This window comes from Toxorhynchites rutilus, chromosome 2 (assembly GCF_029784135.1).
Source record: "Toxorhynchites rutilus septentrionalis strain SRP chromosome 2, ASM2978413v1, whole genome shotgun sequence".
NCBI classification, from domain to species: Eukaryota; Metazoa; Arthropoda; class Insecta; order Diptera; family Culicidae; genus Toxorhynchites; species Toxorhynchites rutilus.
The window spans coordinates 341,540,468-341,568,210 of NC_073745.1; the positions used below are offsets into that span (position 1 = coordinate 341,540,468).

At 38.7% G+C, this 27,743-nt stretch overlaps 2 protein-coding genes across 4 annotated transcripts; one reads left to right on the forward strand and one right to left on the reverse strand.

Moving 5' to 3' along the window:
* Window positions 1-26,824, forward strand: LOC129764854 (xylosyltransferase oxt). Of its 3 annotated transcripts, none has more exons than XM_055764393.1 (5): window positions 1-956; window positions 1,016-1,158; window positions 1,220-1,380; window positions 1,440-2,953; window positions 22,074-26,824. In XM_055764393.1, exons 1-5 carry the CDS (start codon window positions 307-309, stop codon window positions 22,129-22,131), a joined length of 2,526 nt encoding a protein of 841 aa, XP_055620368.1. In that variant the 5' UTR covers window positions 1-306; the 3' UTR covers window positions 22,132-26,824. The 3 variants fall into 3 exon arrangements, with proteins under 3 accessions (XP_055620368.1, XP_055620367.1, XP_055620366.1); XM_055764392.1 differs by having other exon boundaries at window positions 26,097-26,824; XM_055764391.1 differs by lacking the exon at window positions 22,074-26,824 and having other exon boundaries at window positions 1,440-3,431.
* On the reverse strand, window positions 26,792-27,743 carry LOC129764855 (elongator complex protein 5). The gene is made up of 3 exons (XM_055764394.1): window positions 27,603-27,743; window positions 26,995-27,544; window positions 26,792-26,935 (listed from the first exon to the last, which is right to left on the reverse strand). Exons 1-3 carry the CDS (start codon window positions 27,649-27,651, stop codon window positions 26,839-26,841), a joined length of 696 nt encoding a protein of 231 aa, XP_055620369.1. The 5' UTR covers window positions 27,652-27,743; the 3' UTR covers window positions 26,792-26,838.

Sequence of the window (27,743 nt, forward strand, 5' to 3'; positions counted from 1 at the left end):
AAGAAGAATGATAAAGTTTGGCCAATTATTCGTACACTTTTCTGTCTGCTAATTCTAATTTTCTGTTTTGTGCGTGTAAATTTCTGTTAAAATTTGCCTACTGTGTCTACTATTGGACCTTTCATCACGATAACCCTGGAAGCAAACTGGAGCAAGTGTCCTACCGATTTGACTTGCAACGCGAGACTCGTTTTACGCAAATCAGCACTGCATCAGCGAAAAATTGTATCGAACAAAAATTCGCTCCACACCTCAATGACATGATAACGAGCTGCCACTCCAGATGATTTGTCTCGGTAACCGGAAATGCTCAAAACGCTTGCCCTGCGATGCTTTCGCCGATACAAGGTGTTTTTCCTGATTGGATTGCTTATCGTGGGAGCGCAAATCTTTCTCGCGTATAAGCTCCTCAAGATTCCCGTATCCGGCACCGGTAGCGATGAGGAGCGAGACCTCAGCAAGCGACTGTACGAGAAGTACGTCAAGAAGGTAGCGGGTTCGAATTTGTCTGCCGACGATGAAGATCCGGCGGGAAATGCGCAGCAGCAGCTGTCGCACGTGGCCCCCGAGAAGGGAACTGGCGGGCGGGAAATTAGGAAAGAATCCGCCGGCAGAACATTTCTCAACTTGAACGATCTGGACTTTGTGCCCCCGTGTGATCTTCACAGCAAGGAGACGATTTCGGCGATTCACCGGGCACGAAGTCAGCACTGCAAGAAGCAAATAGTGGATATCGCGTGTGCGATTCAGAGTGGCTCATTCTACCCGCAACGACTGCCAAACTTTTGCCCCAATGGCGATTTTGTCCCGAATCGCGAGCTTGGGTGTTATCGGGATGAGAAGAATTTTAGAATCTTATCTGGTTATTATACGAATTTCAAGACGACAAATTCTCCCATCAAGTGTATTCAGTTATGCTTACAATCAGGATTTTTGTATGCCGGAGTTCAATATTCGTATGTTTCTTTCGTGAATTGTGAAATGTTTTCTCTCATTCAGGAATGTTTGTTTTCAGGAGCGAATGTTTCTGCGGTGATGAGCCACCGAAGGCATCCGCAAAGCTGCCAGACTCAAGCTGCAATATGAAATGCACCGGTGACCCGAAGCAAGCATGCGGCGGGTATTTTACGACAAATGTTTACGAAACAGGAATTGCTAGTAAGTGATTAGCGTTACGCATATATTATTTAATCGTTTGATACAATGTATGTTTTTGTAGAATTCAGTCCACAAACGACGGAAGTGACTCCGAAAGCAGGGAAGGAACCTGTTCGAATAGCATTCCTGCTTACCCTGAACGGTCGGGCGCTGCGACAGGTTCATCGTTTGCTGAAAACTTTGTACAGTACAAGACACTACTACTTTATTCACGTTGATGAGGTTGGTTAGAGCAATATTTGGTTCATTTTGTGATAGGATAATAAGCTTATTAATTGCAGCGTCAGGAGTATCTGTACCGAGAATTGCTAAAGTTGGAGCCGTTCTTTCCCAACATACGAGTTTCACGCAACCGATGGTCCACAATTTGGGGTGGCGCATCACTTCTGCAAATGCTACTCTCGTCCATGGAACATCTGCTGAAGGAAACGCCCGACTGGGAGTGGGATTTTGTGATGAATCTGAGCGAAAGCGATTTTCCCGTCAAGACGCTGGATAAGTTGGTGCGCTTTCTCAGTGCCAATCGGGGAAAGAACTTCGTTCGAAGCCACGGTCGCGAAGTGCAGCGTTTTATTCAAAAACAAGGGCTGGATCGGACGTTTGTGGAGTGTGATAACCACATGTGGCGAATTGGTGATCGAGTGCTGCCTTCCGGTGTGCAGATTGACGGCGGAAGTGACTGGATCTGTCTGTCGCGAGATTTCACGCAGTACGTAACGGAGGGAAGGGTAGGGGACGAACTCGTGGAGGGTTTGTTGATTATATTTAGACAAACGATACTGCCAGCGGAGTCGTTTTTCCACACGGTTCTGCGTAATTCCAAGTTTTGCAATAGTTATGTGGACAATAATTTACACGTGACGAACTGGAAGCGAAGACTGGGCTGTAAATGTCAGTACAAACAGATAGTGGATTGGTGCGGATGCAGTCCAAATGATTTTAAGCCTGAGGATTGGGTGAAGCTGTACGGCACCGAATCGAAACAGTTTTATTTCGCGAGGAAATTCGAGCCAATTATAAACCAAGAAGTGATTCTGCAACTGGAGGAATGGGTACACGGGCCGTACCCAGCGGATTATCCAAATCTTCACTTATATTGGCAGAATTTCTATCACCTAGAAGACAAATCAACGCCAACAGACGGAGCGTTGTTGAATGTTGTGTATAGCATTCTCAGATTGATTGCCAATGGTGAGCAGAAACAATTTCAGGAGCCTTTTCGGATACGAGAGTTGAATCACTTCCTAGACTACGATCGCTATAAAGGATTTCTTATTTTGTATGATGTCGCAATCGATGGTCAAAATTGTCTCTTGGAGACTCGAGTTCAGCCTAATAACACAGCTCAGGTGTCCAAATCTGCTCCCCTCGGTCGGCGGTTAACGCAGCTGGAAGTTAGTGGGGATTTCGATCAGAAAGAGCAAGTATCGCGAAACTTCCAGCGCACCATTGGAACCAATTCCGATTTAGTATTAATATTTCGCCTAGCCGGATCACGTGCGAATAAAAATGTTACTAGTTATACACTAACGATTCTGTGGATGGACCCTCGTGGTATTCTAGCCGATTCCAGCGAGCTGACCATCGAAGATAATCCATCCGGTCCGCTAGAGAATTTAATACATTTCAGCAAGGCTGGCAATCTGAAACAACCTCTTCTGACAGGCGTTTGGACCGCAAAGCTGGTCCACAGAAAGGTTCTTCTGGGGGTCACCCGCTTTCTGGTGGTTAGCAGCCTTCCGCTGGCTGGCACCAATCAAACAACCAAAGAGCAGGAACAGGAGCAGCTAGATAGGTTAGTACAGCAGTTTTTTACAATTAAGGAAACCTGTTGGGTGGAGAATGGGGGGAGACAAACGGGCAGCCCAGAAGGACACCAAGAGTGGCCAACAAAAGAGTGCAGCGCGACGAACTGGAGTAGCTTCGCGCCGGATCCAAAAAGTAATATCTATGCGGTCGCCGAGCGACAGTCGGATGGATTGAGTTTCGTGTAATGATAGGTTCGATGTTGCTCAGCTTGCTAGTTCTACCCCTCGATTTGCTGGCCAGTCCGTGGTGAACGACGGACATGTTGTTTTGTCCTCTGTGACGATCTTTATGAGGATGGGATTGAACTATGTGCCAGGATTCAGAGTTTCCCGTGAAATTGAAGTTATGTAAATCGATTAAATCGTTTTCCGGTGTTTTTATGTGTCAATTTCAGGAAATAAGATTGCAATTCACGTAATACATGTTTCATAAAAGGTTAGCGACATTGCTATATGCCAACATCATTGGCCTGACGATATATTTAATTCAAGATTTTCCCGTGATTGAAGAAAATCTTCTAAATCCGAATATCTTTAACGACAGAACGATCCTAGAGAAATTTCGTTGTCTCAATGAGCATTACTTGCGTTTACCAGTACAGTAATTTACATTGAATGCGACATTTTACTAATTGGACAGACCTGTAATACGACACGTTTAATGAGACATTTTTGTAAACATCGAGTTTGGGGCCCAAATTATGACCCCACATTGAAAGTCGCAACAAGAGAAATTAGGTCGTAAAATTGTCAATTTTCGTGTCGAAATGTGTACGTTGATAAAAAACTGGGTTTCGCATAACAATTTAACAGAATTTATAAAAATGCTATAAAATTTTCATAATTAAAATATAAAGAATCGCGTAACTCGTCCAGTTTGAATGTGCTAGCTCGTTTTGCCAAGCCTTTCTTTAACGCATGTGATACAGTTGCTGTGTTTGCCTGGTTGAGTGTGAGAGAAGAAAGGTGCAGAGCTCACAGGGCGCTTACAGCGTGCATATGTATTAGTGATCTGTTGGGCAGGCAAAAGAGATCGCTGCATAGGATTTATATGGATCGACAAGATTGAGCTTTGTTTAAATAATTATTTTAGCGGAATAGTTATAAAAATTACGCGCTACACTATATTAATAACATGCGAATATATGTCTCTTTACATAAAAACTTTTACTTTTAGCGTCAAAGCCATATACACGGAGAAAAATAGAAATTTCTGTTATGGCTATGATCCATATTGATGGAAGCAGATTGAATATTCAAAAAGTTTCACAGAAACAATGCAAATTGCACATTACGATTTTTTTTATTCTTTATTATAGAGACTTTCAGCCGTAGGCTGGTTCATCTCTTAAACATTACGATTGTATGGCCAGATTAGGTGAAGTGTGCTCCCATTTAGGCTTTGTGCTTTTTGCCCTGAATTGCTGGTATCGTGAAGAAGTAAACTATAATGAATATTCGTGTGCAGATATCCTTATTCGGTGGTTAGTTTCGCCAAAAAAGCAGATGTTGAAATTAAGAACATATTCAGTCAGAAAGATCAACCAACCTTCAGATATGATTTCCGGGTACCTGAATGCTCTGCGGAGGAGTGAAATATGGTTATAAGAAAATTGATCGGAAACGAAGAAAATCCATCAATTGGCTAATTCATGGAAAATACAAGGAAGCATTCGAACGTGAGCTCGAGCCTCTGTGCCTTGAATCTAGGTCCGAATATGCTGATAATCCTTTCCTGTTATTTTTTCGATTCAAATCTAGTGGGAAAGTCGCTCAATGAACATCGCGAAATAGGTGCTAGTAAGTTAAGCAATATGCGTCACACAAAAGCTCTTGTTCGGTAAATAGCTTGCCCAACTGTTTCACAAACTTCATGTTAGCTCTATGAAATATTGCGCGCTAATAGAAAAATCTCACTATATTTGAATCATCTACAAGAACATCGATTGATAATAAATCCGCTTCTGCTGCACAGAAGCTACGAATGTAAACAAATTATGTTTGCCAAACAGAGTTGTGGTCTTTCTACTAACGTGAAATATTTCGTAGACCTAACATAAACTTTGTGAAGTAGTTAGGCAAGCTGTTTCATGACAAGAGTTTTTGAGAGACGCATATTACTTAATTCAATAGCACCTATTCCGCGATGTTCATTAAGCGACTTTCCCAATAGATTTGAATCGAAAAATTGGCAGGAAAGGATTATCAACATATTCGGACCTAATTTAACTCTTTGGGGTCGTTTGTTTGCTCTCAGCCACCACAGCAAGAAACCATGTTAATCTTATTTTTTTCTCAACCAAGTATCAGTTTATGCTTTCCTAAACGAAGCATCATGTCTAGTGAACCTGTTCACCGATCAATAAGGTGCTCCTATGAGTAATAGATAACGGTACCCAGTATCAAACAAAGTACTCACCCACACAAGACAATGCACAGTGCGTTGAATGGAATGTGGGACTAAAATTATAACAGTAGAATTTAGCCATTGTAACACTTCGTTATGACGGAGAAGATTGTTCATAAGTATCAGAACTACTGTTTGCATAAGTATCTCATTTTATTTGAATAATCGCATAAGTGTCTCAAGCGACAACATCTTTGTTCTTCTAAAGAGAAAAGTTCTGATAATCTCGGACCACAGAAATCATTATTTGAGTAACTACTGGTTTGAATTATATTGAAGTAGTTGTTTTTAAAGAGCAAAATAATAGTTTGCATAAGTGTATTATGTAATTTGAATAATCTCATGTGAAAAACCTTTGTTTGTTAAAAGAGAAAAGTGCTGATCTTTTCGGATAAACATTTCTGGCATTATTTACACATTTGATGTAATAAAAGACAAAAGTCATATTTAACGGATAATAAAACTAAAATTATATGTGTTGATTATACTTCATATGATTTACTCTTGGAGAGGGTTGCGGAAGATTTCACATGAAGACGAATTATAAAATATAATTTTTATATGAAAACCCCACATCGAAACACATTGTTGAGTTAACACATATACATAGTTTATAAAACATAAATATAATTTTTATTTTTCATAATCTTGTATTTATCACTGCTTTTTCAAGGAAATATAATTCCGACCAGTACGACAGCCATGGTCAAATTTAATACGACCGCAAAGGGTTAAAGTTTTTTTTCCATGAATTAGCTAATTGATGGATTTTCTCCATTTCCGATCAATTTTCTTATAAACATATTTTACTTCTCCGCAGGGCATTCAGGTACCCGGAAATCATAACTGGGGGTTGGCTGATCTTTCTGGCTGAATATGTCCTTAATTTCAACATAATCAATCGCTTTTTTAGCGGAACTAACCACAGATTAATGATATCTGCACACGAATGTTTATTATAGTTTACTTCTTCACGAGACTTACATTCCAGGGCAAAAAGCACAAAGGAACATATTCACCTAATCCGGCTATACAATCGTAATGTGCAGTTTTCACTGTTCCTGTGCAACTTTTCACTTTTCAATTTCCATTGATATAAATCATAGCCAAAACAGAAATTTTAAATTTTCTCCGTGTATATGACTTTGACGCTAGAAGTAAATATTTTGTTTTACGGACTTATATGTTCGCATGTTATTAATATGGAATAGCACGTAATCTTTGTAACTATTCCGGTAAAATTATTATTTAAACAAAGCTCAATCTTGTCGATCCATATATATCCTATGCAGCGATCTCTTTTGCTTGCCCAACAGATCACTAACACATATGCACGCTGCAAGCGCCCTATTGCATAAGACAGGGGTTTCAAATGGTGCTCCGCGGGAAATTTGTGCTCCGCGAATTTATAGCAAATTAAGCACCGACCTCGAAAAAAAATTCTTTAAATTCGTGTTATTTATGTTTCGGGACACATCCATATGTGTTTGTATGTGTTGATACATGCTGTGCAAATTCCTGAGGGAGTGTCGGTTACGCAGGCCAAAATTTAAAATATTTTCATTCTCCTTCCTTTGTACCTAAAACATTTCATGAAGGGTGTGTCACATCAAATTGCATCACGGAAAAAACACTGTAGAAATTCGCCCAGTAGACCGATCCTTTTGAAAATATTAGACAGTAAAATAAAAAGTATTAAACAACTTTTGGCATTTTCTTTTTATTCATACTTCGAGCCCAAGCCCGTATGCTCGCACCTTCCTCTTTACCCCGTCCATAAGGTTCTGTATAACGTCAGGTTGTAGTTTTTTTTTTAACTGAAATCCATTTTCTCTTGAAGGCCGCCTCCGATTTGACAACTTTTGGGTTCTTCCGGAGGGCCTGCTTCATAATCGCCCAATATTTCTCTATTGGGCGAAGCTCCGGCGTGTTGGGCGGGTTCATTTCCTTTGGCACGAAGGTGACCCCGTTGGCTTCGTACCACTCCAACACGTCCTTTGAACAGTGGCACGAAGCGAGATCCGGCCAGAAGATGGTCGGGTCCTCGTGCTGCTTCAATAGTGGTAGTAAGCGCTTCTGTAGGCACTCTTTACCGTGCCGGTCATCACGAAGGGGGCGCTCCGCTTTCCGCAAGAGCAGATCGCTTGCCACACCATGTACTTTTTGGCAAACTTGGATAGTTTCTGCTTGCGAATCTCCTCCGGAACGCTGAATTTGTCCTCTGCGGAAAAGAACAACAGGCCCGGCAGCTGACGAAAGTCCGCTTTGACGTAGGTTTCGTCGTCCATTACCAGGCAATGCGGCTTCGTCAGCATTTCGGTGTACAGCTTCCGGGCTCGCGTCTTCCCCACCATGTTTTGCCTTTCGTCGCGGTTAGGAGCCTTCTGAACCTTGTATGTACGCAGGCCCTCCCGCTGCTTGGTCCGCTGGACGAATGAACTTGACAAATTCAGCTTATTGGCGACATCCCGGACCGAACTTCTCGGATCACGTCTAAACTGCTTAACTACGCGCTTGTGATCTTTTTCACTGACGGAGCATCCATTTTTGCCGTTCTTCACCTTCCGTCGATGGTTAGGTTCTCGAAGTATCGTTTTAGTACTCTGCTGACCGTGGATTGGACGATTTCCAGCATCTTACCGATGTCCCGATGTGACAACTCCGGATTCTCGAAATGAGTGCGCAGGATTAATTCACGACGCTCTTTTTCGTTCGACGACATTTTTCCAAATTTACGAAAAATTGACAGTGAAGCATGGCCAACGTGATCTATACACTATTATCTGATTATAAGCGAAAGCTGCAGATATAATTCCTAAAAATTAAAAAATCTACAGCGTTTTCTCCGTGATGCAATTTGATGTGACATACCCTTTATACAATGTTTCTCGTTAGTGTGTTAGTGACAATTTGTGTATAGTTTTTGTATGATATTCTGTCGAATCAATTACAAGATTTAAGTCCACATAGGATTCCAGCGGAGTGATGCCGGGCGCCATCTCTTTGCTTTTTTAAACTCATTGATAGTCATTGTCATTATTAGTTTATTTTTTTATTTTCAATTCATAGTTCTTTAATTTTTCATTCTTTAATTCTTTAGTTTCTTCTCGCCGTCGCGATTGAAAAGTATACTCGGTTATTAACGCAATCAATTACGTAACCGATTGATAACGATATATATTTTTGATCTTATTGGTTTTGCAGGAGTTTTCTCGGTTACATTCTAAGGTTTCCCAAAGTTAACTCTACGCTGTCGCGATTAAAGGGCCTGGCCGGGTAAGGGAGTAAAAAGTACTCCCAAACCAAATCACTAGCTGTATGGCAAATATTGTATAGGATATTGAATAAGAAATATTGTCGGTTTATTTGAACCCCTGTGTGGTTCAACATAGTATCTATAGTGAAAAACGTACTTTTTCGTTTATTTCACGCCATCCTCAAAAGCTTCGAGATAAAAATTTTAAAAAAACGGAATGTGCATCTTACTACGGTGTATCAATAAAAATTATCAAAAAAAATTCATCAAAAATTTTAATACTAAAAAAATATTGAAATTTTGATTTTTTTTTTATTTAGAGGTTAAGTATTACTCCAATTCATATTTAAATGTGTTTCTAGGGCTTTTTTAGATATGTGTGATTTTTTTCAGATTTTTACAAAAAAAAACAATACATGCAAGAAAAAATTACGCTACATGTGGAAAAAAAAACACATACCAACGCATTTAAATAAAAATTTGAGTAAAATTGGGTCTCAGAGTAAGGAAACTCTTCCTATTTCTATACTATTTTTATACTATAATTGATTTTATTAAATTCCTTACTAACCTACTTATTCGCTAGCCGAATGGCTAGCTAGCTACGATGGGAAAAGAGAACGAGCCACATGGCTGTGGCCTTTTTATTATTTTATTCTGCTGAGTATGCATACCGCATACCGCTGACGATGGATGTGCCGCGTGGCGTATACCGGCTGGATTTCCTTACGCAGAGTATTTTTTTTCTAAATTTCGAAATGCCTGAAAATTTATATAATTTTTTTTGTACCGCGAAAAGCACTCTAAAAATTTTGAAAAATAATCATATATACCTAAAATAGACGTAGGAATAAATTTGAATACAAACTAGAGTAGTACTAAATCTCAAAATAAAAAAAATTAATTTCATTTAAAATAAAAATAAAAATTAATTTAAATTTTGTTTTATTATTAGATTACCTGATGAAAAAATAGTTTGAAGATATTTATCGATACACCTAAGTAAGATGTACTTTCAGTATTTTTCCATATTTTTGTCTGAAAGCTATTGAGAATAGCGTGAAAAAAACGAAAAGATGCATTTTTCACCATAGATCCTATGGTGTACCATATAAGGACTCAAATATATGGTACTATTGTCAAAATGTTTTATTTTGTACCCTATACAATATTTTCCATACAGCTGGGGATTTGGTTTGGGGGACTTCTTACTCCCTTACCCAGCCAGACCATTTGGAAATATAAAAAAAAATTTTTTTTGAACCGCGTGACACTGAAAAAAATCTGAAAAAAATCACACATACCTAGAAAAGCCGTAGGAACACATTCAAATATAAATTAGAGTAGTACTGAATCTCTAAATCCCAAAGTTTTTTTTTCAAAATTTCAATATTTTTTAGTACTAAAATTTTTGATGAAATTTTTTTTGATAATTTTTCTTGATACACCGTAGTAAGATGCACATTCAGTATTTTTTTCAAATTTCTATCTCGAAGCTTTTGAGGATGGCGTGAAATATACCTAAAAGTACGTTTTTCACTATAGATCCTATGTTAAACCACATAGGGGTTCAAATAAACCGCCAAAATTTCTTATTTAATATTCTATACAATATTTTCCATACAGCTAGTGATTTGGTTTGGGGGACTTTTTACTCCCTTACCCGGCCAGGCCCTTTGATGAAAGTACATGCGATAAATGATAGAAAAAACAGCTATTGATTGGACAGTTCTTCATTATCAGGATACCTAAAGCTAATCTCTGTCGCGTGCTGTGACAAATGAGATTCTCGGATTTGTGCTTCGTGGAATGATTGACAGTTTGTGTTTACATAACCAAATCACTTACCTCAGTGAATCCTGATTCATACCTCTTCCCACTAACAATTATTCCTTTCTTGATAAACGCTAGGGAACCACGCTATAGAGGCGACCCTTCTGGCCTTCGGGCGGCGAAAATCAAACTAACATTCCTTCCCTACCCCTGGTGACTGTAAGGACGTGGCCGGCGTCGTTGTTGACCATTTAAAGCACAAATCACCGAAACCTGCACAATGAGAATGGTGTGCTACTCCCAAACGTCATTCAGTGCGTTCTTTGTGCAATTTCGCTGGTTCAGGTCAATCACGGAGAGCAACTACGAATTGTACAGTCTACCCAAGCTCAAGCTCACATTGAAAGTCGCCACCAGACGTCGACACTGAACCACACTCATCGCCAATGTCCAATTAAAGGTCAAAGTCGCCTCCAATGCGACACTGAGTGGTACTTCGGCATGTCGCATTAAATGTAAATTACTGTACTTGGTGGGTTTTCTATGCGTGATATAACAAGCCTTGAATGTAGAACGTGGAGATTTCCTGCATAATGTGCTTGACGCCAGCCACTCGGCCACGGAGGTCTGATTCAAATATATAGCCCACCGATTTTGAGTTCTTGAGATTTTTCTTTGTTTCTTGAATTGTCTCCAGAGGAATTACAGCGAGAGTTTATGATATTTATCAACAAAATTTCGAATTCCAAAATGCTTAAAACTGGATGATTGAATGGGAAATCTTTGAATCTTGAATTGTCTCCAGAGGGAGTACAGCGAGAGTTTATGATATTTATCAACAAAATTTCGAGTTCCAAAATGCTTAAAACTGGATGATTGAATGGGAAATGGTCTTTTATTATTCAGGAGGGAAACGATGCCTTGTCTCTTGGTCAGGTCTTGACAATTTTGAAACTAAAAGATGAAAATGACGTTTTTTACTTCTTCCTTTCTCTTCAGTCAATTTCGATTGTGTGTACCCACTACGCATACTGAAACATCGATTCTTATAGCGAATTCATTTTTGCTAGTTCCAAACTGACTCTGTAATAAAAACACGTTTTCGGATTCTCGACGAGTCGACGTGTGGTGGCGATATTAGTGCTTGGGAGGTAAATTATTCTCTATCAGATCCAAGGGATTGCTAAGATGGTCACCTTTCTGTAGCTAGCATTGAAACTCATGAGCATAGAAATCATAAAATGAAGCGCTCCGCGCGATCCTGTAGCAGTGATTTTAATTGCAAATCGCCAAGAAAGTCCGGATGGGTATAAAAACATCGCTTGCCAAAGGAAACTATCCAACGTAATCAAATATTAACATATATGACTCCATATAGTAAACAATACGTTAGCCCCCTTAGAGCGAGTCTGTTTTATGCTGCCTATCGCTCAATTTGCATTGGTTGGGATAGGGTTGCCAGAGCCCCGATCAGATCAGAAGGACCATGCCACATGGTCCATGTGCAGTGTAAAATTATAAAAGTTTGAACGAAAATTTCTACTTTATGTTGTTTGATTACCTAACACATGTAGTTCTGCCACTTACCTAACCATTTGTCGATACATTTCCTGTTTGTTCCACAAATAATTGCCATTATAATATAAAATCACCCTCAGACACAGTTTTCGTTTAATATATTTTTGCAATTTCGAAAAAAAACCTCTTATTTCATCACATAGAATACATATTCGATACGTAGTAACGAAACTCTTCCTGTTTATATACTTTTTAAAAAAGAGTTTTATTAAATTCCTAACCTACTTATTCCCTAGCCGACGTCCAGTGTGAGAAAAGAGAGCGAGCCACATGGCTGTGGCCTTTTTATTATTTCATTCTGCTGGGTATGCATATCGCATACCGCTGACGATGGATGTGCCGCGTGGCGTGGTATACCGGCTGGATTTCCTAACGGCTCCCCTTTTAGTCGAAAGTCGTCCTCGGCTTTCCTCAATTATCTTGCTGTGGTATGAACTTAACCCTCGGTTTCTTCTGAATATATTCATCTACAATGTCCTCCATACTACCCGTTGGCGTGTCTCCCTTGATAACGATTTTGGTTCTATTGCATGGTGGAAGTATGTTTTTGATGACCAAGGTGAAAATGATTCCAAGGATGATTAGAGTTGTAACGGAGAATGAACCAAAGGATATCCACTTGAAGGTGCGCAAACTTCCGTGTATGTTTGTCGTCGTCAAGTTGAGCTTGTGCAGGTGTTCTCGATGATTTAGATGAAGTTTCTGTAAGTAGTCTAGAGGCATACGATTGATGATTTCAGTGGCGTTTACCTTTAACCCGGTGGTTGGAATAAAAGACGTTGCAGGTCCTTCAGCGTCGAGATTTGTATACTCCTCTCCATTTAGGTGGATAGTACATCTGGAGAACTGTATTAAGAAAGATCCCTGCAAGTCTTTCGTGTGTTTAAAACAGCTTGAAGACATAGTCATGTTTGCATCATTTACAACGATATTGGCGTCGTTGATTTTCTTTACAAAATTTTGACCATACGTTTTCTCAACCATACATTGGGCAGAACTTCCACTCATTAGTTGTTGAATGCATGCTCCTGCTACTTCTAACTGCGACTCCTGGCAAATGTAAAGTCCTCTGGTTTTAGGACATAAATTTTGCATATGGTAAGATTTGGGTCCTTTTAGATAGTAGTTTGAAGATAGATGAACAGGTGTACCATTGGTTATGACTGGTTCGATGTAGTGTAGCTCATAAATGACATCCTTAATTCTTGGAACTTTTAAGGTGTAGATAATTGAATGTGAGGTTCGAAGAACATAAGCGCTGGCGATATCCAGAATAGTGCCGAAGGAATCTAGTTCGAAATTGTTGCTGGTGAGAAACTGTTGTGCTGCGAAGATTTCTTCTGGGCTGATGAGGCGGCTGCTTGGTATATTAAACCTAGCTAAAGTTATAGCCTCCTCTACTATCTCTAAATTCTTGATGAGCTCATCTAAATTAAATAAAAGATTAACTGATTCAAATCCGTCCATTGTTTCATTATATGACTTGTAATAGTCGGTAGCTAGCAAAGAGATAGTTTTTGTTAAGTTATTGATTCTTTCTTCAAATTGCTTGTTAATTGCTGTTTGCTTATTATTTTGTTCAATTAGTGTATTGGTAGTGGTATTAATGATTTTCAAATCTTCGGCATCCGGGCTGCCTGATATATATTTCCAGGCTTTTCCTAGGGTTTCCCATCGTCTGAATCGTCTAATATTTGGCGTTTTCAGTTTTTCAAAAGTTATTAACAATTTTTCTTGTTTAGATTTTATAAGTGGGCTCAGGATGTGTCTATGTGTTATCTTTTCATTTGCAATTACAATCAGTTTTTCAATAATGGATTCAAAAGAACTTACATTTATACGGTGGATAATTCTAACATAGTTATGGCTTATTCTCGCAGGTCCTAATGACACAACAGCTAGAGGGTTTTGATTTAAATCGTGTATGCGGACATCGCAGTGTCCGCCCTGGAGTAGTAGACATAGTCTGGAAGGAAGATCATATAAATGAGGGGTTTAGATAGGAGATCTTTTGATGCTTTTCTTGTGAATTTTGATGTTTGTGTCGTCGGTCACTGTCTTGTACGTTTCAGTTTTGATGTTTATGAGTCGATATCTGTGTCTGTGAGGCGTTGGATGTGCTTTACATTTTACTAGTGCTTGTCTATTTACCAGTTTCTTGAAATCGTCCTTTGATATTATGGGTAATTTAGAATTGTGATTGTTTGCGTCTAGGGATATATTGTCTCTAGCGGTCTGAAGTGTTTTGTTTTTCGAAAGGTTGATTTCGTCAATGTTAAGGGACGATGAATTTCCAAATATTATTTCTCTAGGTGTGAGTTTTGTCGTCGTATGCTTTGTCTCGTTATACAGGGTCGTTACCAAGACTAGGCCCTGATAAAGTGAAAGATTTTCTATTTTGTCTCTATTCGCCATAGACATTTCGAGCAATGTGTTGTGGAAACGTTCCACAATTCCGTTGCCATTACTGCAACTCGCGAAATGAAGAGATATACCAAGTTTGTGTAAGAATTTGTTAAATTTTGCATTTCTAAAACTTGTGGCTTGGTCACAAGTGGTCATTTTTGGTAGGCCGAAACTTTTAAAGTATTCAGTCAGAGTCTCCATTAACTCATCGGCAGTTTCATTTTGAATCTTGTAAATTTGCGCGAACTTTGAGAACGCGTCAACGAGGGTTAAAAATTTTTCACCCTCTTTGACATAAACGTCTATGAAGACATTTTCAAACGGTCTTTCATAAATTCTTCTACCAATCGGGATTTTGAACGGTTTTCGTTCATATTTGGCAAATTTGCAAGATTCACAGTTTTGTACAAATACCTTGACCTTAGATAACATCCCTGGGAAGTATACAGATTTCTGTAGCTCACTGTATGTGAGTTTCCATCCTCTGTGGTTAAAATTATGACATCGTTTGATGAATTCCTGTTGGTCCGCTGATGACATCAAATCTGGAAGTTTGAGATTGGAGAAGCTAATTTTTAAGGTCTTGCTAAATGTGTTATTAATTATCCTTCGACACGACAAAGAAATGTCGAGTGGCGCAAAGATACCGTTATTCGTTGTTGGATCCAGATAATCCTTCAAAATCCTTGTTAGGTCTCCATCTGAATATCCATTTCTATGAAAAATGTGTCTTACTTGACCTGGAAAAGTATTATATATTATATGTGGGCTCTTAGACTTATCCTTAGTAATTTTTAATATAAGCTGGTTCTTGTATTTGTTGATAATTTCTGGACCATATACTTCGTGATTTTCAAAGCATTCGCTTTCCAACGTTTGAAGATTGAGTTCCATGCGGGGAATCCTGGAAAACCCATCCGCGACTACGTTTTGCTTTCCTTTCTTGTAAATGATTCGAAAGTCGAACTGTTCCAGATAAAGCCGTTGTCGGGTCACTCTGCCAGTGGCGTCTGTCAATTTTAGCTCTTTTGTTAATGGTTCATGGTCCGTGTATATAGTAAATCGTCGACCATAGAGATACGGCCTAAACGTTTTCGCGGCAAAATATATCGCTAAAAGCTCCTTTGAAGTGGCTGAGTAATTCTCTTCAGCCTTTGAAAGAGTTCGAGAGAGATATGCAATAGGTCTCTCTTTACCATCAACCAGTTGCGATAACACTGCCCCAATTGCTACGTTAGAGGCATCCGTAGTCACAATAAAAGCTTCGTCAAAGTTTGGATAGTGTAATAGCAAATCCTTAGTCATTATATCCTTTAACTGTTTAAAGGCTGTTTCGAAATCATGAGTTACATCAAACGTTTTACTTTTTCCGCGTAATTTCGAAGTCATTGGTTTTGCAATGGATGCAAATTTTGGTATGAATCGGCGGTAGTAAGATACGGTTCCCAAAAACGATCTCAACTCCTTCAATGTCCTTGGGATTGGCCAATTTTTGATCGCCTCTACTTTCTTTGGGTTTGGTTTAACTCCTTGAACAGTAACGAGGTGCCCAAGAAATTCAACCTCTTTGCGAAGAAACTCCGACTTATTGCACTGTACCTTTAAATTGGCTTCTTTCAGAGTTTGCAAAACTTTAGTGATATCTTGCAGATGATTCTCCAAGGAAGGGGAAAAGATAATGATGTCGTCCATATAGACGAAACATCTGATACCCAGGTGTTTCCTCAATACAGAGTCCATCAACCTTTGGAAAGTAGCGGGCGCATTCTTCAACCCGAACGGCATGCGAATGAATTCGTATTTGCCATGATCTACATTAAAGGCAGTCTTGGGAATGTGAGCTGGTTCCACTTCAATTTGATGGAAACCGCTTGCTAAGTCTAACACGGAAAAATATTGAGCTTTTCCTAATCTGTCAAGGATCTCGCTGATTTCCGGTATAGGGTATCGGTCAGCGGGTGTGACTTCGTTTAGCTTGCGATAGTCAACCACAATCCTATATTTCTTTTTGCCTGAATTGTCGTCTTTTTTGGGTACGACCCAAATCGGAGATGTCCACTGTGATGAGGACTCTTGAATAATCCCGTTGTCTAACATCTTCTGAATCTGTTCAGAAACAATTTCTCGAAGGTGGTATGGGTACTTGTATGTACGCTGATGGATGGGTTTTTCATTAGTCGTGTTTATAGAATGTTTTACCTCATGAGTGAAAGTTAACCTTTCGCTTTCATTGAAAAATATGTCTTTGAATGGCTTCAGGGTTTTAACCAGTAGGCGGATTTCTTCTTTGTTTAAATGATCGGCAGGAAATTTTAGTTTACCAGTACTGCATTTGTCTTCCAACAAGTAAGGATCATTATCGAATGGTTTTAAGTTGTGATTTCTTTTCTTTCCATTTGCAGACAGAAATACTGTTGCCCTGTTATCCTCGGCTACATATAAGCCAGGATTTACAGTGACATTTGAGTTGATATCTGTTTCATGCTCAATTAAAAATGTGCCATTCGATGTAGTACAAATCTCACCAAGTTTTTCACGACACTCGTGGAAATTTATGTTTGAAGGATAGTACTTTGTGAAAGAGTACTCTCTGTTACCAATTTTTAAAAAATTATGTGTTGTATCAATGATTGCGTTCATGCGCGCTAAATTTTCGTAGCCTATAAGGCCATCGAAAATTGGATGAAATTTAAACACGAGGTATGGCAATTTTTCACTTAAGGATTCTGCAAACAAATTAGCATGTACAACGCTATCTATTACAAATTTACCATTTTTGTTTGTTACAACCGCAGGATTAGATACCTTGCTAGCGGTTTTGACATGTTCCGGATTTATATACGACTTATTGGCCCCTGTGTCGACCAGAAAGTTTAAATAACCTTTCGATAACCTTATTCGTCTTACAACTAGCAATGGTCCTCAATTGCTCCCCTGTGGTACTCCAGATGAGTTGGAAAATGTTTCAGATAATTCAGATCCGATCTGGTAGGATCTGAACCACGAAAGCGCGAGAAATTACATTTTTCGCCAGAGCACGACAATTATTCTCTAGACAAAAACTGTCTTCGACAAAGTTCTTACATATGATAGAGCGCTTAATTAAATTTTCGATGAAATAAAAAATCTAACTTTCTTATCTTTATAGATAGAGGTAAACATAGTTCGACAATGGTGTAGTCTCAGTTATTTTAAAAAACTTTGTAGAACTAAGTTTTTTTTTGCATGTACAACGCTATCTATTACAAATTTACCATTTTTGTTTGTTACAACCGCAGGATTAGATACCTTGCTAGCGGTTTTGACATGTTCCGGATTTATATACGACTTATTGGCCCCTGTGTCGACCAGAAAGTTTAAATAACCTTTCGAAGTCGTAAAACGAATGTATGGTATAAAATTCAAGTTCGAGAGTTTTTCAATCTGACCACGTGAAAATTTAGTTCATTGGATTCCACTGCGATATCTGATTCGTCGTCATCGTCATCGTCATTGTCATCGTCCGAGTCATTGTCCACTATGGCGCTTTGCGCTCCATTTGATTCATTATTATTATGCTCAACCCGCGCTCTGTATTGCTGATATGGTTTCTTATGTTGTTGTTGTTGTTGTTGTTGTTGTTGTTGTTGTTGTTGTTGTTGCTGTTGCGGTGGGGGTTTATTAAAATTTAATTTACTTTGGTGTGCTTGATTTCCGAATGCTTTTGGTTTTACCGTCCCCTTTGCGCGTGTCTCGGCGTTAGCATTAAGCATAACTGCTGAGTGTGCTTCATCGAGTGTAGAAGGTTTAGAATTTCTAATAATGGACCCAAGTGGCTCCCCTATATTGTCCAAATATTTTGAGACTGTTATCATCTCGATAATTTCGTTTGGTGAAAGCGGGTTCATTTGAAGATTAGCCTTCAACTTAGTATTGATTTCTTTAACCTCGTTAAAGAATCTCGAATTGTTTTTGTCACCTTTACGGATATGGAATAAAAGTGAAAGGTTAGTAGTAAAATCTCTTTGGTCACCGAAGTTTTCGACCAAAATTTTCTTAATCCCCTGTAAAGTACTGGGATTCCCGTTGGCACATAGAATGGTGCGTGCCTCACCTTTAATTTTGTTTCTTATTGCTCTGAGATAGAACATGTTTAATGTGTCAGGAGCACCCTTTCGTCCCTTCACTTTAAAGGTATCGTATAATTCGTCAACTTCTTCCAACCACGAGTTTAATTCTCGTTTGTTGCCCGTGAACTCGGACAAATTTTTGATGGGATCTGGCAGGCGATAAAGATCGTCATTCTGCCCCCCGGCGAGCATTGTTTTAAGCTCCTCAACCGTGTTACGGAGCTGCTCAATTTCACTGCACTTTTCGTCTGGCATTGTTTCGGTAGTTAAGTATAATTAAATGTGTGTACTTACACGATTATTTCCAGCATTCGATATGCTGATATGTAGGCCCCGAGGAGGCGGGCAATAGTTGTCGTTCTGCTAGGGGCGATGTCCAAGCGATGCTCCAGAATGATTATTCGGTGCTGCTGCTGGTGATCACTACTAAGCTTTCACTGTCACTTTGTCACTTTTTTTTCTAAAACCTCCTGATGGGTATCCTACCGGCTGCGCCAGTAAGGAAACTCTTCCTGTTTATATACTTTTTAAAAAAGAGTTTTATTAAATTCCTAACCTACTTATTCCCTAGCCGACGTCCAGTGTGAGAAAAGAGAGCGAGCCACATGGCTGTGGCCTTTTTATTATTACATTCTGCTGGGTATGCATATCGCATACCGCTGACGATGGATGTGCCGCGTGGCGTGGTATACCGGCTGGATTTCCTAACGCGTAAAAGTAAATTTTCACTCATAATTTGTATTTTAAAAACATGTTCATTCCACCCGAACACCCATATTTATTTCCGCCCCCCAATAAAAGCACACGATGCTTAATGCCGTCTACGCGAATATACTCTTCACAATCAGAATCCGAATTGGTTTACGTATCCAATAATACAAAAGCAAAAGCCGCAGGTTTTTAATTTTCATAGTCTTTTTTTCAATTTCCAAAACAATACTTGGAACTTGACAGTTCAGTATAGTTGTATTGGTGAACTCGAATGCGAACCCGTCAAACATCTCAGTGCGAACCCAACAGCTTTCGGGTTGAACATAGTGCGAAACTAGGTTGAAACTGAGTGAATAAAAAAAACGTTTTGACAGCAGTTAGGTTGGAACTGGGGTAAAATTGAACAGAAACGAATTCGCTATTAAATTTTGTTTTCGTCCTGCTGTCGTTCCCTTTGAATTTGAAAGCAAACGCTTTCACTTGACGATTGATAGAACCCTATTTATTATCATTTGAATGGGCTTTATATCGCTTTCAGTTCCACATGCGAAAGGACGATGACTGCTTTCAATTGAAAGTTTCATTTCAAACTGGATTTTCCCGGACCATCTTTCAAAAAAAGTGGAATTAAAAGAGGCATATGAGGGCATATTAGTCTTATTCGTCTTACAACTAGCAATGGTCCTCAATTGCTCCCCTGTGGTACTCCAGATGAGTTGGAAAATGTTTCAGATAATTCAGATCCGATCTGGTAGGATCTGAACCACGAAAGCGCGAGAAATTCCATTTTTCGCCAGAGCACGACAATTATTCTCTAGACAAAAACTGTCTTCGACAAAGTTCTTACATATGATAGAGCGCTTAATTTAATTTTCGATGAAATAAAAAATCTAACTTTCTTATCTTTATAGATAGAGGTAAACATAGTTCGACAATGGTGTAGTCTCAGTTATTTTAAAAAACTTTGTAGAACTAAGTTTTTTTTTATTTCTTGACATAACCGATGCAGCGCTTTTTTTTTCTAAGTCGCGTTAGGGTGAAAGAAACGGGGTTTTTTTCGCTCTAACTTTTGCTGAACATCGGTCGCTTTTTTGCGAATTAGCGTTTCTGGTCCCATTTCATGAAGCCTCGTCGAATGGTGCGAATGGAAAGGTCCAACCTTTTTTTAATCACCCGAATTGTCGTTCGTGAGGTTTTTTTTAACATCCCGGATAATTAGCGTGTCCGTTATTGTATCTGTCTTACGTTTCGGTCCTCTTCCCGATCGAGCGGCCACACTGCCGAGCATCTTATGCTTCCGAATGATCAGCTCGGCCACACCACGGCTTACCCCATGCTTTCCAGTATTATTTCATTGAGTCTGCTTACGCTGGAAGTCACGCACAATTAAATTTCGGATCTGTGTTTCGATTTGCTTTCCACCCATTTTCCTGAAGCTTCCTCAGCGCCAACAACACCTCACTACGCACGAAAAGATGACCAAACTGCTACGAAAATTATATTTTAGCAAATTCGTTTTTGTTCAGTTTCAACCTAGGTTCACACTAGGCTCAAGCCGAAAGCTTTTGGGTTCGCACTGAGATGTTTCACGGGTTCACCAATACAACTATACTAAACGGTCAGGTTGTGAGAATTGTTTTGAAAAATATAAAAATAAAAGCTATGAAAATAGAAATTTTGCCGCTTTTATTGTCGTATTATTGGAATCGGAATCTAATCCGGATTGTAATTTCGTAGGGTACATTCGCGTTAACGGCATAAGGCTTCGTGTGCTTTCATTGGGTGGCGAAAATGATTACGGGTTTTCAGGTGGAATAATTATGCTTTAAAAATAAAAATTTACTTATTCGTATCGAATATGTATGATTTCTCACGTTCTTCGGGAATTGGAAAAAAATTCAAACAAAAACTTTTTCTGATAATGATTTTTTTTTCGCTTATTTTTCGTCGGCCTATTTCCGCCACTTTAGTGCCAATCACCGACATCAGGGAGGCGACTCCACCTGTTCCTACCTATCAGACTCAACAACTCATGAGCCGGGCCAACTTCTTTTGCTTCCCTTCCGAAGGAAGACGTAATCAGAGATTTTTCGCCTCAGGAAATCCCAACGACGCCAGCTGGGATTGAACCCACCCAGCAAACATTAAATCGTATAACTTTGCACATGATAAGCCACATATAATTTCGTATCAAATCACAATCGCATAAAATATCAATCAAAATATCGATCGTATATATCTAAAATCGCATAAAATGCAAAAACACGATTTTCCATGTCATCGATGGATTGAGTGGTAACGTTGTCGTATCAAATCGCATATCAGTCCAAAAAGCATCGCATATCGTTATATACGGCTTTATATGCGTACAAAATATGACATATACGTATATCGCCTCCACTTTTGTGTGTATATGCTAGTTATCTGCATCATATATCATACAAATGTGTCTTGGTTGTATGTATATCGCCTCCAATTATAGCTATTCATACGACTTAATGTTTGCTGGGCAGGCCGATCGAATTGTAAGGCTGTTACGCTAACCACACAACCACTGGCGCCGTCTGATAATGATTTTATATTATAATGGCAAGTTTTCGTGGAAATAACAAGAAAAGTATAGGCAAATAGTTAAGTAAATGTCAGGACTACATAATAACAAGAAGTAGAAATTTTCAATCAAATTTTAACTATTTATCTGCTGCCCTGCTAATCTGGTAGGGAGTAATTTTCTTCCCAAGGACGATTGTCGTCACCAGACGTCGAGACTATATATTTTCCATTTCGAATATAAACAACTCGGACTATGTAACGCACACCAACAAATCGGCTCATTTGTGAACCCAAAAACGTTTTTTTCATTACAGAGTCAGTTTGGAACTAACCCAGATTCAAAAACGAATTGGCTATTTGTGTCAGATGTGAACAACCAGCTGTCAAAACCGAGGAGTGCATCGAAGAACAAAACACGATAAAACAAATTTACGCAAGTGGATTGTTTATGTCATCTCTAAAAGTACCCATTCAGAAGAAAAAACCATTTTTCGTTTGAAAAAAAAAATAACGATCAACTGAAATGGCAAAATGGTCCACTAATTACCTTTTTTACGTTCTATTGACTGCAGTCTCTAGCCTCTAAAAGACCAATTTAGAAAAAATAACGGTCTTGAAAAAAGCGGACGCGTTCGATGACATCGTCGTCTGGTTGCTAACTGGATGGCTGCCAAAATCCCAAAATTGTGATAGGAGCCTAGAAATTGATTCAGATTGTGCAGTGAATTGAAACTCCTTGTGAAAAAGAATGATCGCGTCGAAGCGGAGGAATGAAATTTATCCGTATCGACTAGAGGTGGGCAAAACAGTTCACTTTAATGAACCGTTCAGTGACCAACCTTTCACTTAAGTGAACTAGTTCTTTTGAGCAGTTCACTCACTCTTTTGTACAGTGGCGGATATGTCCGATGTTTGTTAAAAATAACTTAGCACTATAGGAAATCAAACTTTGATTTTGAAATTTTAATTTTGTTTGAGTCGTTATTCATTATTTTCAGCATAAACTAGCATTGTGCTGCTTACGTTGTATTGCAATAAATGCTATAGCAAAACTGTACCCAAACCGCGAACGTCCATCTCAAAATTATCGAGCACAATATGATATAATATAAAACATATTTCATATTAGCGACGCGAATTTTACTGTTTAACAAGACTGTTTAAATCAACTTTCAGCTTTCAACTATATTTTATAAGTGAGGTAGATTGGCATAACAACTTACTGAAATATTTACCCTGAACTCCAAAATATGAAATTTGATAAATAATTTAACAATCCAATTTAAAACCATCGTATCCTGAACCCAACATAAAAAAACGCAACAAGCGATTTTATGATGCGACAATACCGACATATTATTTTTGTTGTTTCATGGGGCTATCGTTTGTTTCCATCCGTTAATTTAAGAACTATTTACCTTGCAGCACCATTCATCTATCACTCGTTCGTTTTCTTTCCTCTTATGCACCGCTTACCGTGCACAGTTCGTTCTGAACGGCATGCACAGTTCTGCCAGCGGTCAGTTCGTTCTGAACTGTATTATCAGTTCATCATTCACCGTACACAGTTCGTTCTGAACTGGGTATACCACCCGGGTGACCTCTTTAGAGAACCCCTATTAAACTGACAAGAGCCAACATATCGAGTTCCCCACTGGCATTTTCCCTTTGTTTTCGGCCTGAATTGGGTTCCCCACTGACAGTTGTGCTTGAGATCTTCTTAATGATGTTAACCTCAATCATAGCACCCGGCTGGGGTATACAGTTCATATGAACTGTTGCCCAGCAAAAAAGAACGGCAGTTCGTTCACTCTTTTGGGTGAACTCGTTCTTTTGATCAGTTCATGAACGGTTTGCCCATCTCTAGTATCGACTACACTGAGAGGAAAATTTAGTATATATGACGATTTTTTTCGTAAATGTTACCAATTCGTTAGTCATTTTCTACCCTACTAATCATTGGTATATCTTACAAAAGGAAATTGGTAAGCATTATTTTTGTAGGATGGTGGGCATGTTGGCCCACCATTGGAGCAGCATCAGTGAAAACGTTGTTTTTTATTTGTAAGAGATAATGATAAGGGATAATGACATTATGTTGTTGATAATTAATTCTTATTTAAAAAGCTGTCCTCAATCATACATTGGGCCTGATTCTCGAATACACTTCACGGTGGAAACGAAATAAACGGCACGCCATTGAACTACGTTTTACGAGTTAGTGAAGTGTCGAAGATAATGATGAGTTTTCAGGCAAAATGAGCACTTTTCAAATAAAAAATCATTAATGAAAATTAATTTCTTCGTATCAAACTGGTATCCAATGTGAGTGGAAAACTTTTTTTTCTTCATCTGGTATAATAAACTCATACAAAAATTTCATCTGAAGATAATTTGATATTTTTTTTTTATCCCATTTATTTATTTATCAGGCTCATTAGCATTTTTTATCTGTAACAGAGCCGGGTTTTTATCGTGTACATGTACATATGTTTATGTTTCTATAAATTGTAAATTACACAGTAGAAGTTGTAGCCATTTAGGCGTTAGGTTTTCTGTTCCATTACATTATGGTAAATTACACTGTAGTAGCCATTTAGACGTAAGGGTATTCTATCTGTTCTTCCATTGTTCAGCAGACCGGACAGCGGAGACAGTTGATATTGATCATTGTTGGGTTATTTATAGAACAGCAGCCCGATGTTTCTTGCAGAGCAGAGCAGTTGTATGGATGAATCGATCTTTGTTCCACCGTGGACCGATCTCCATAGCTGATGATGGTTGCTTGGACGTAGTTATTCTAACAACACAAAGATGGTCAATTGAGGGCCCTGAGTTTGAACTCACGATCGATCGCTTAGTAAGCGAACGCGTAACCAAGTGGCTACGAAGACCCCCTAAATAATTTGATATTATAATGATAAGTTTAGTGGGAAACTAATCTCGTATCCAGATGTCGACACCGTACCGTTGTCATCGCGAATACGTTTCATTCCGTTTCCACCGTGAAGTGTATTCGTAGTGTATTCGAGAATCAGGGCCATTATCTTTTACACAGTAATTTCCTACATCCTACATTCTACATCTAAACATTGCTCGTGCAGATTTAATCGCAGTTTCGACCGAATCAATCTCATATGTTTTTTCACACCCTCACTCATCAAGGTTTTGCTCCTTTTACTGTTGCACATTTTCATCCTTTAGGACAGGAACAACTGATTAGTTGGCAGTTGATGGGACCAGATCGCAGTACATTTCATCCGATGAAATATATGTGGTTACCTGAGATTTCTTTGTGTTGCACATGCTCAGTCTAATATACATTGAATAGTCAACTGTGCAATTTTAATCCAAGATTAGAAGCTGAAAATTAAAAGGGAAAGGATTGTGTTGAAGTTTATTTTATAAGATTCGGTGTATTAAGATTTCAATACAACGAATTGAACTTTTGTTTTTCCGCAGCGAAAACAAGTTCTCGATATCTTTGTGGTCGAGAATATGTTTTCGCCGAAGAGAAACAAAAGTTACATATATTTGAATCTAATAAAAATCAAAAAAAAACTTACCTCCGAATAGCTTTGTTTCATCAAGAGGAATGACGACTGCGAAGTACGCACATTACAGTTCCTAGAAATGAAAACAATCAAGGTTACACATGCTATGAAGTAAAATGTACGAATCTTTAGTAGGGATGTGTATTGCATAAGACATCCGTTTTACAAAGTTTTGGTAATATTTACGAAAAATGCGTACATTTTACCAATGTTTCAACTACTAAAGATTTGGTAGTTGCATTTACTAATGTTTTCCTCCAGTGTACCAGGAGAATCACACAGGGGTTGGGCTTTCGACGCAATGTTTCGCTTCTCTTCAGGCTTCCATTGTATCGAGCGCATGAATTGCACATAAGGGTAGAGACTCGTAAGATTATGTGGGCCTCTATGGGTGTATAAATTCGTTTCCTTAGCCAAAACCTTAAGCCTTAAGTTTTAAGGATTATTTATGAACGAGTCATTCAGTTTTTATAGTCATGTAATTGAGCCTCTTCAAAACAGAATTATTGATTTTTCGATCTGTGAGACCGTATGCGCGTTAACTGACCTAGATTTTCTAAAGCTCTACTCCGTACGTTTAGACGGAAGGCACTACGGATTACCTGTGGTGAAGTGATACTCGAATGGCTGTATGATTGAAGCACGCGGAAGAAGACCACCAGCCTGGAGAAATCATTTAGCAAACACGGTTCGAATCTTCTTTCTCTATCTTGAACTAGCAAGCGGTAGCAATATACCTTCAGATGACGCATTTTACATGTTTTTTTCCGTATATTGTTTCAGTTATTCTTATTTTACCGATAGTTCTAGAGAACAGTCCAGTTCTTTTAAGTCAACGTGCCATCCTCGCTAATAGTATCATTCAAAAGGTTACTGTGTATTAGACTTTTCCGTGATTCCGATGGAAACAGAAATCAGCAGAATTCAACCATATTGTTGCTTACCAGTTTTCAGGGGCAAATCAATAATACAAATTAGGTCTTTGCAATCCATTCGTCACGAAGTAAACCGTTTCGCTTCTCTCAACATTACTGTGCCATTTTTATCAAGTCATGCTACTGTATTTTGTTAAGGAAAACATATATCGACCTGCACGAGGCATGTCTTCTAGCGATAAGGTTCTAATCAATAGGAATTCTAGGGTAATACGATGAAACCAAAACGATCTTCAAAACTGATAATAGTAATCTTTTTTTTTATCAAAGATACCTCCCCTCCACATTTTCTTTCCTGTTAGTATCTGAAATCGTAATCATAAGCGTGTATAATCAATGTAAATATACATTTGACAAAAGTATTAAGGGGCATCTCGAAGAAAACGGAAAACCTTCAAAATAGTGAGCTACTTTTAATTATACTCCTTCTCGCCATTCGTCAGTTGAGATAGTAATGAAATTATAACAATAAGATTGTTTGAAAAAAGTATTCTGTTCAAATATCAGCAATAATTGTTTATGTATTTAAGAAAAACAGTCAAATTGTTATCAATAAAACAAATCATGTATTTTCAAAAAAAAAAAACAACTCATATCAACAAATCGTCATCTGGATCCTCCTCATCCAGGTCATCTTCGGCATCCGGATGGTATAAAACTTTCCCGCCGTCCGCCGTAGGTTTGTAGCTGAAATGAAAGAAACTCCTTCACAAAATTGTCCCATCTTGGGCATCATTCAATCATACAATTCGAAGGGCAATGTGAGGGCATCCTTTGCTTCCTGCTCTTCCTTTCTCAGATCGCCTATTTTGAATGTCCCCAATGATGCCGGATCGATCGTGGGTTTCATCGTTTCGGAAGTATGTTTGCTCCGGTCCAACTTTTTCGATTCTTTCACCGAGAAGCAACCGTCAAGAACCTGGTAATGATAGTGTTTGTTGCTGATGGAACCACCTGATTTTTTAATCAGTATCGAAAGATTTTTGTCGTCCTCGACGGTTAGCACCAAATCGGACATGTGCTCAAGGTAAGGAACCAGGAACGTTTGCGCTATATTCTTCTCCGTAGACCACAGGAACAAATACTGCACAGCGCTGAGTTTCCTACATTGATGTACAAATTCGAATATTGAGGAGGGGTTGTTGTTGCGGGATAATTGTGCGACGCGGATGAGGAGAAATGGGTGTTCATTCGTGTTCAATGATTTGAGAACATTCAAGCTCACATCATTCCCTTTTTGCTCTGTGAGCCATTTGTAAACAATTTTCTGGGAAGTGTTTTCCAATCCAAATTGATCTGATCAGTAAGTAAAATATTACATTTAATCGATTGAAGAAAAAAAAGACATGTATACCTTTAATCAGGAGAATTTTCTGCTGATTCAACAAATAATTACTTAACATTTTTGCTGTACAATTCGCAATATTAGCAGAAATGGATTGCTTTCAATGTTTATGACTGTGTCCATCGAGTTCATAGGTGAGTAATGTTTATG

Coding starts and splice junctions, on each gene's coding strand:
- LOC129764854 (XM_055764391.1), top strand. CDS start 307: ATGCTCAAAACGCTTGCCCTGCGATGCTTTCGCCGATACAAGGTGTTT. Junction 957..1,015: donor TATGCCGGAGTTCAATATTC/GTATGTTTCTTT, acceptor GTTTGTTTTCAG/GAGCGAATGTTTCTGCGGTG. Junction 1,381..1,439: donor ACTTTATTCACGTTGATGAG/GTTGGTTAGAGC, acceptor TATTAATTGCAG/CGTCAGGAGTATCTGTACCG.
- LOC129764855 (XM_055764394.1), bottom strand. CDS start 27,651: ATGTTAAGTAATTATTTGTTGAATCAGCAGAAAATTCTCCTGATTAAA. Junction 27,545..27,602: donor GAAAATTCTCCTGATTAAAG/GTATACATGTCT, acceptor CTTACTGATCAG/ATCAATTTGGATTGGAAAAC. Junction 26,936..26,994: donor CTCACATTGCCCTTCGAATT/GTATGATTGAAT, acceptor CTTTCATTTCAG/CTACAAACCTACGGCGGACG.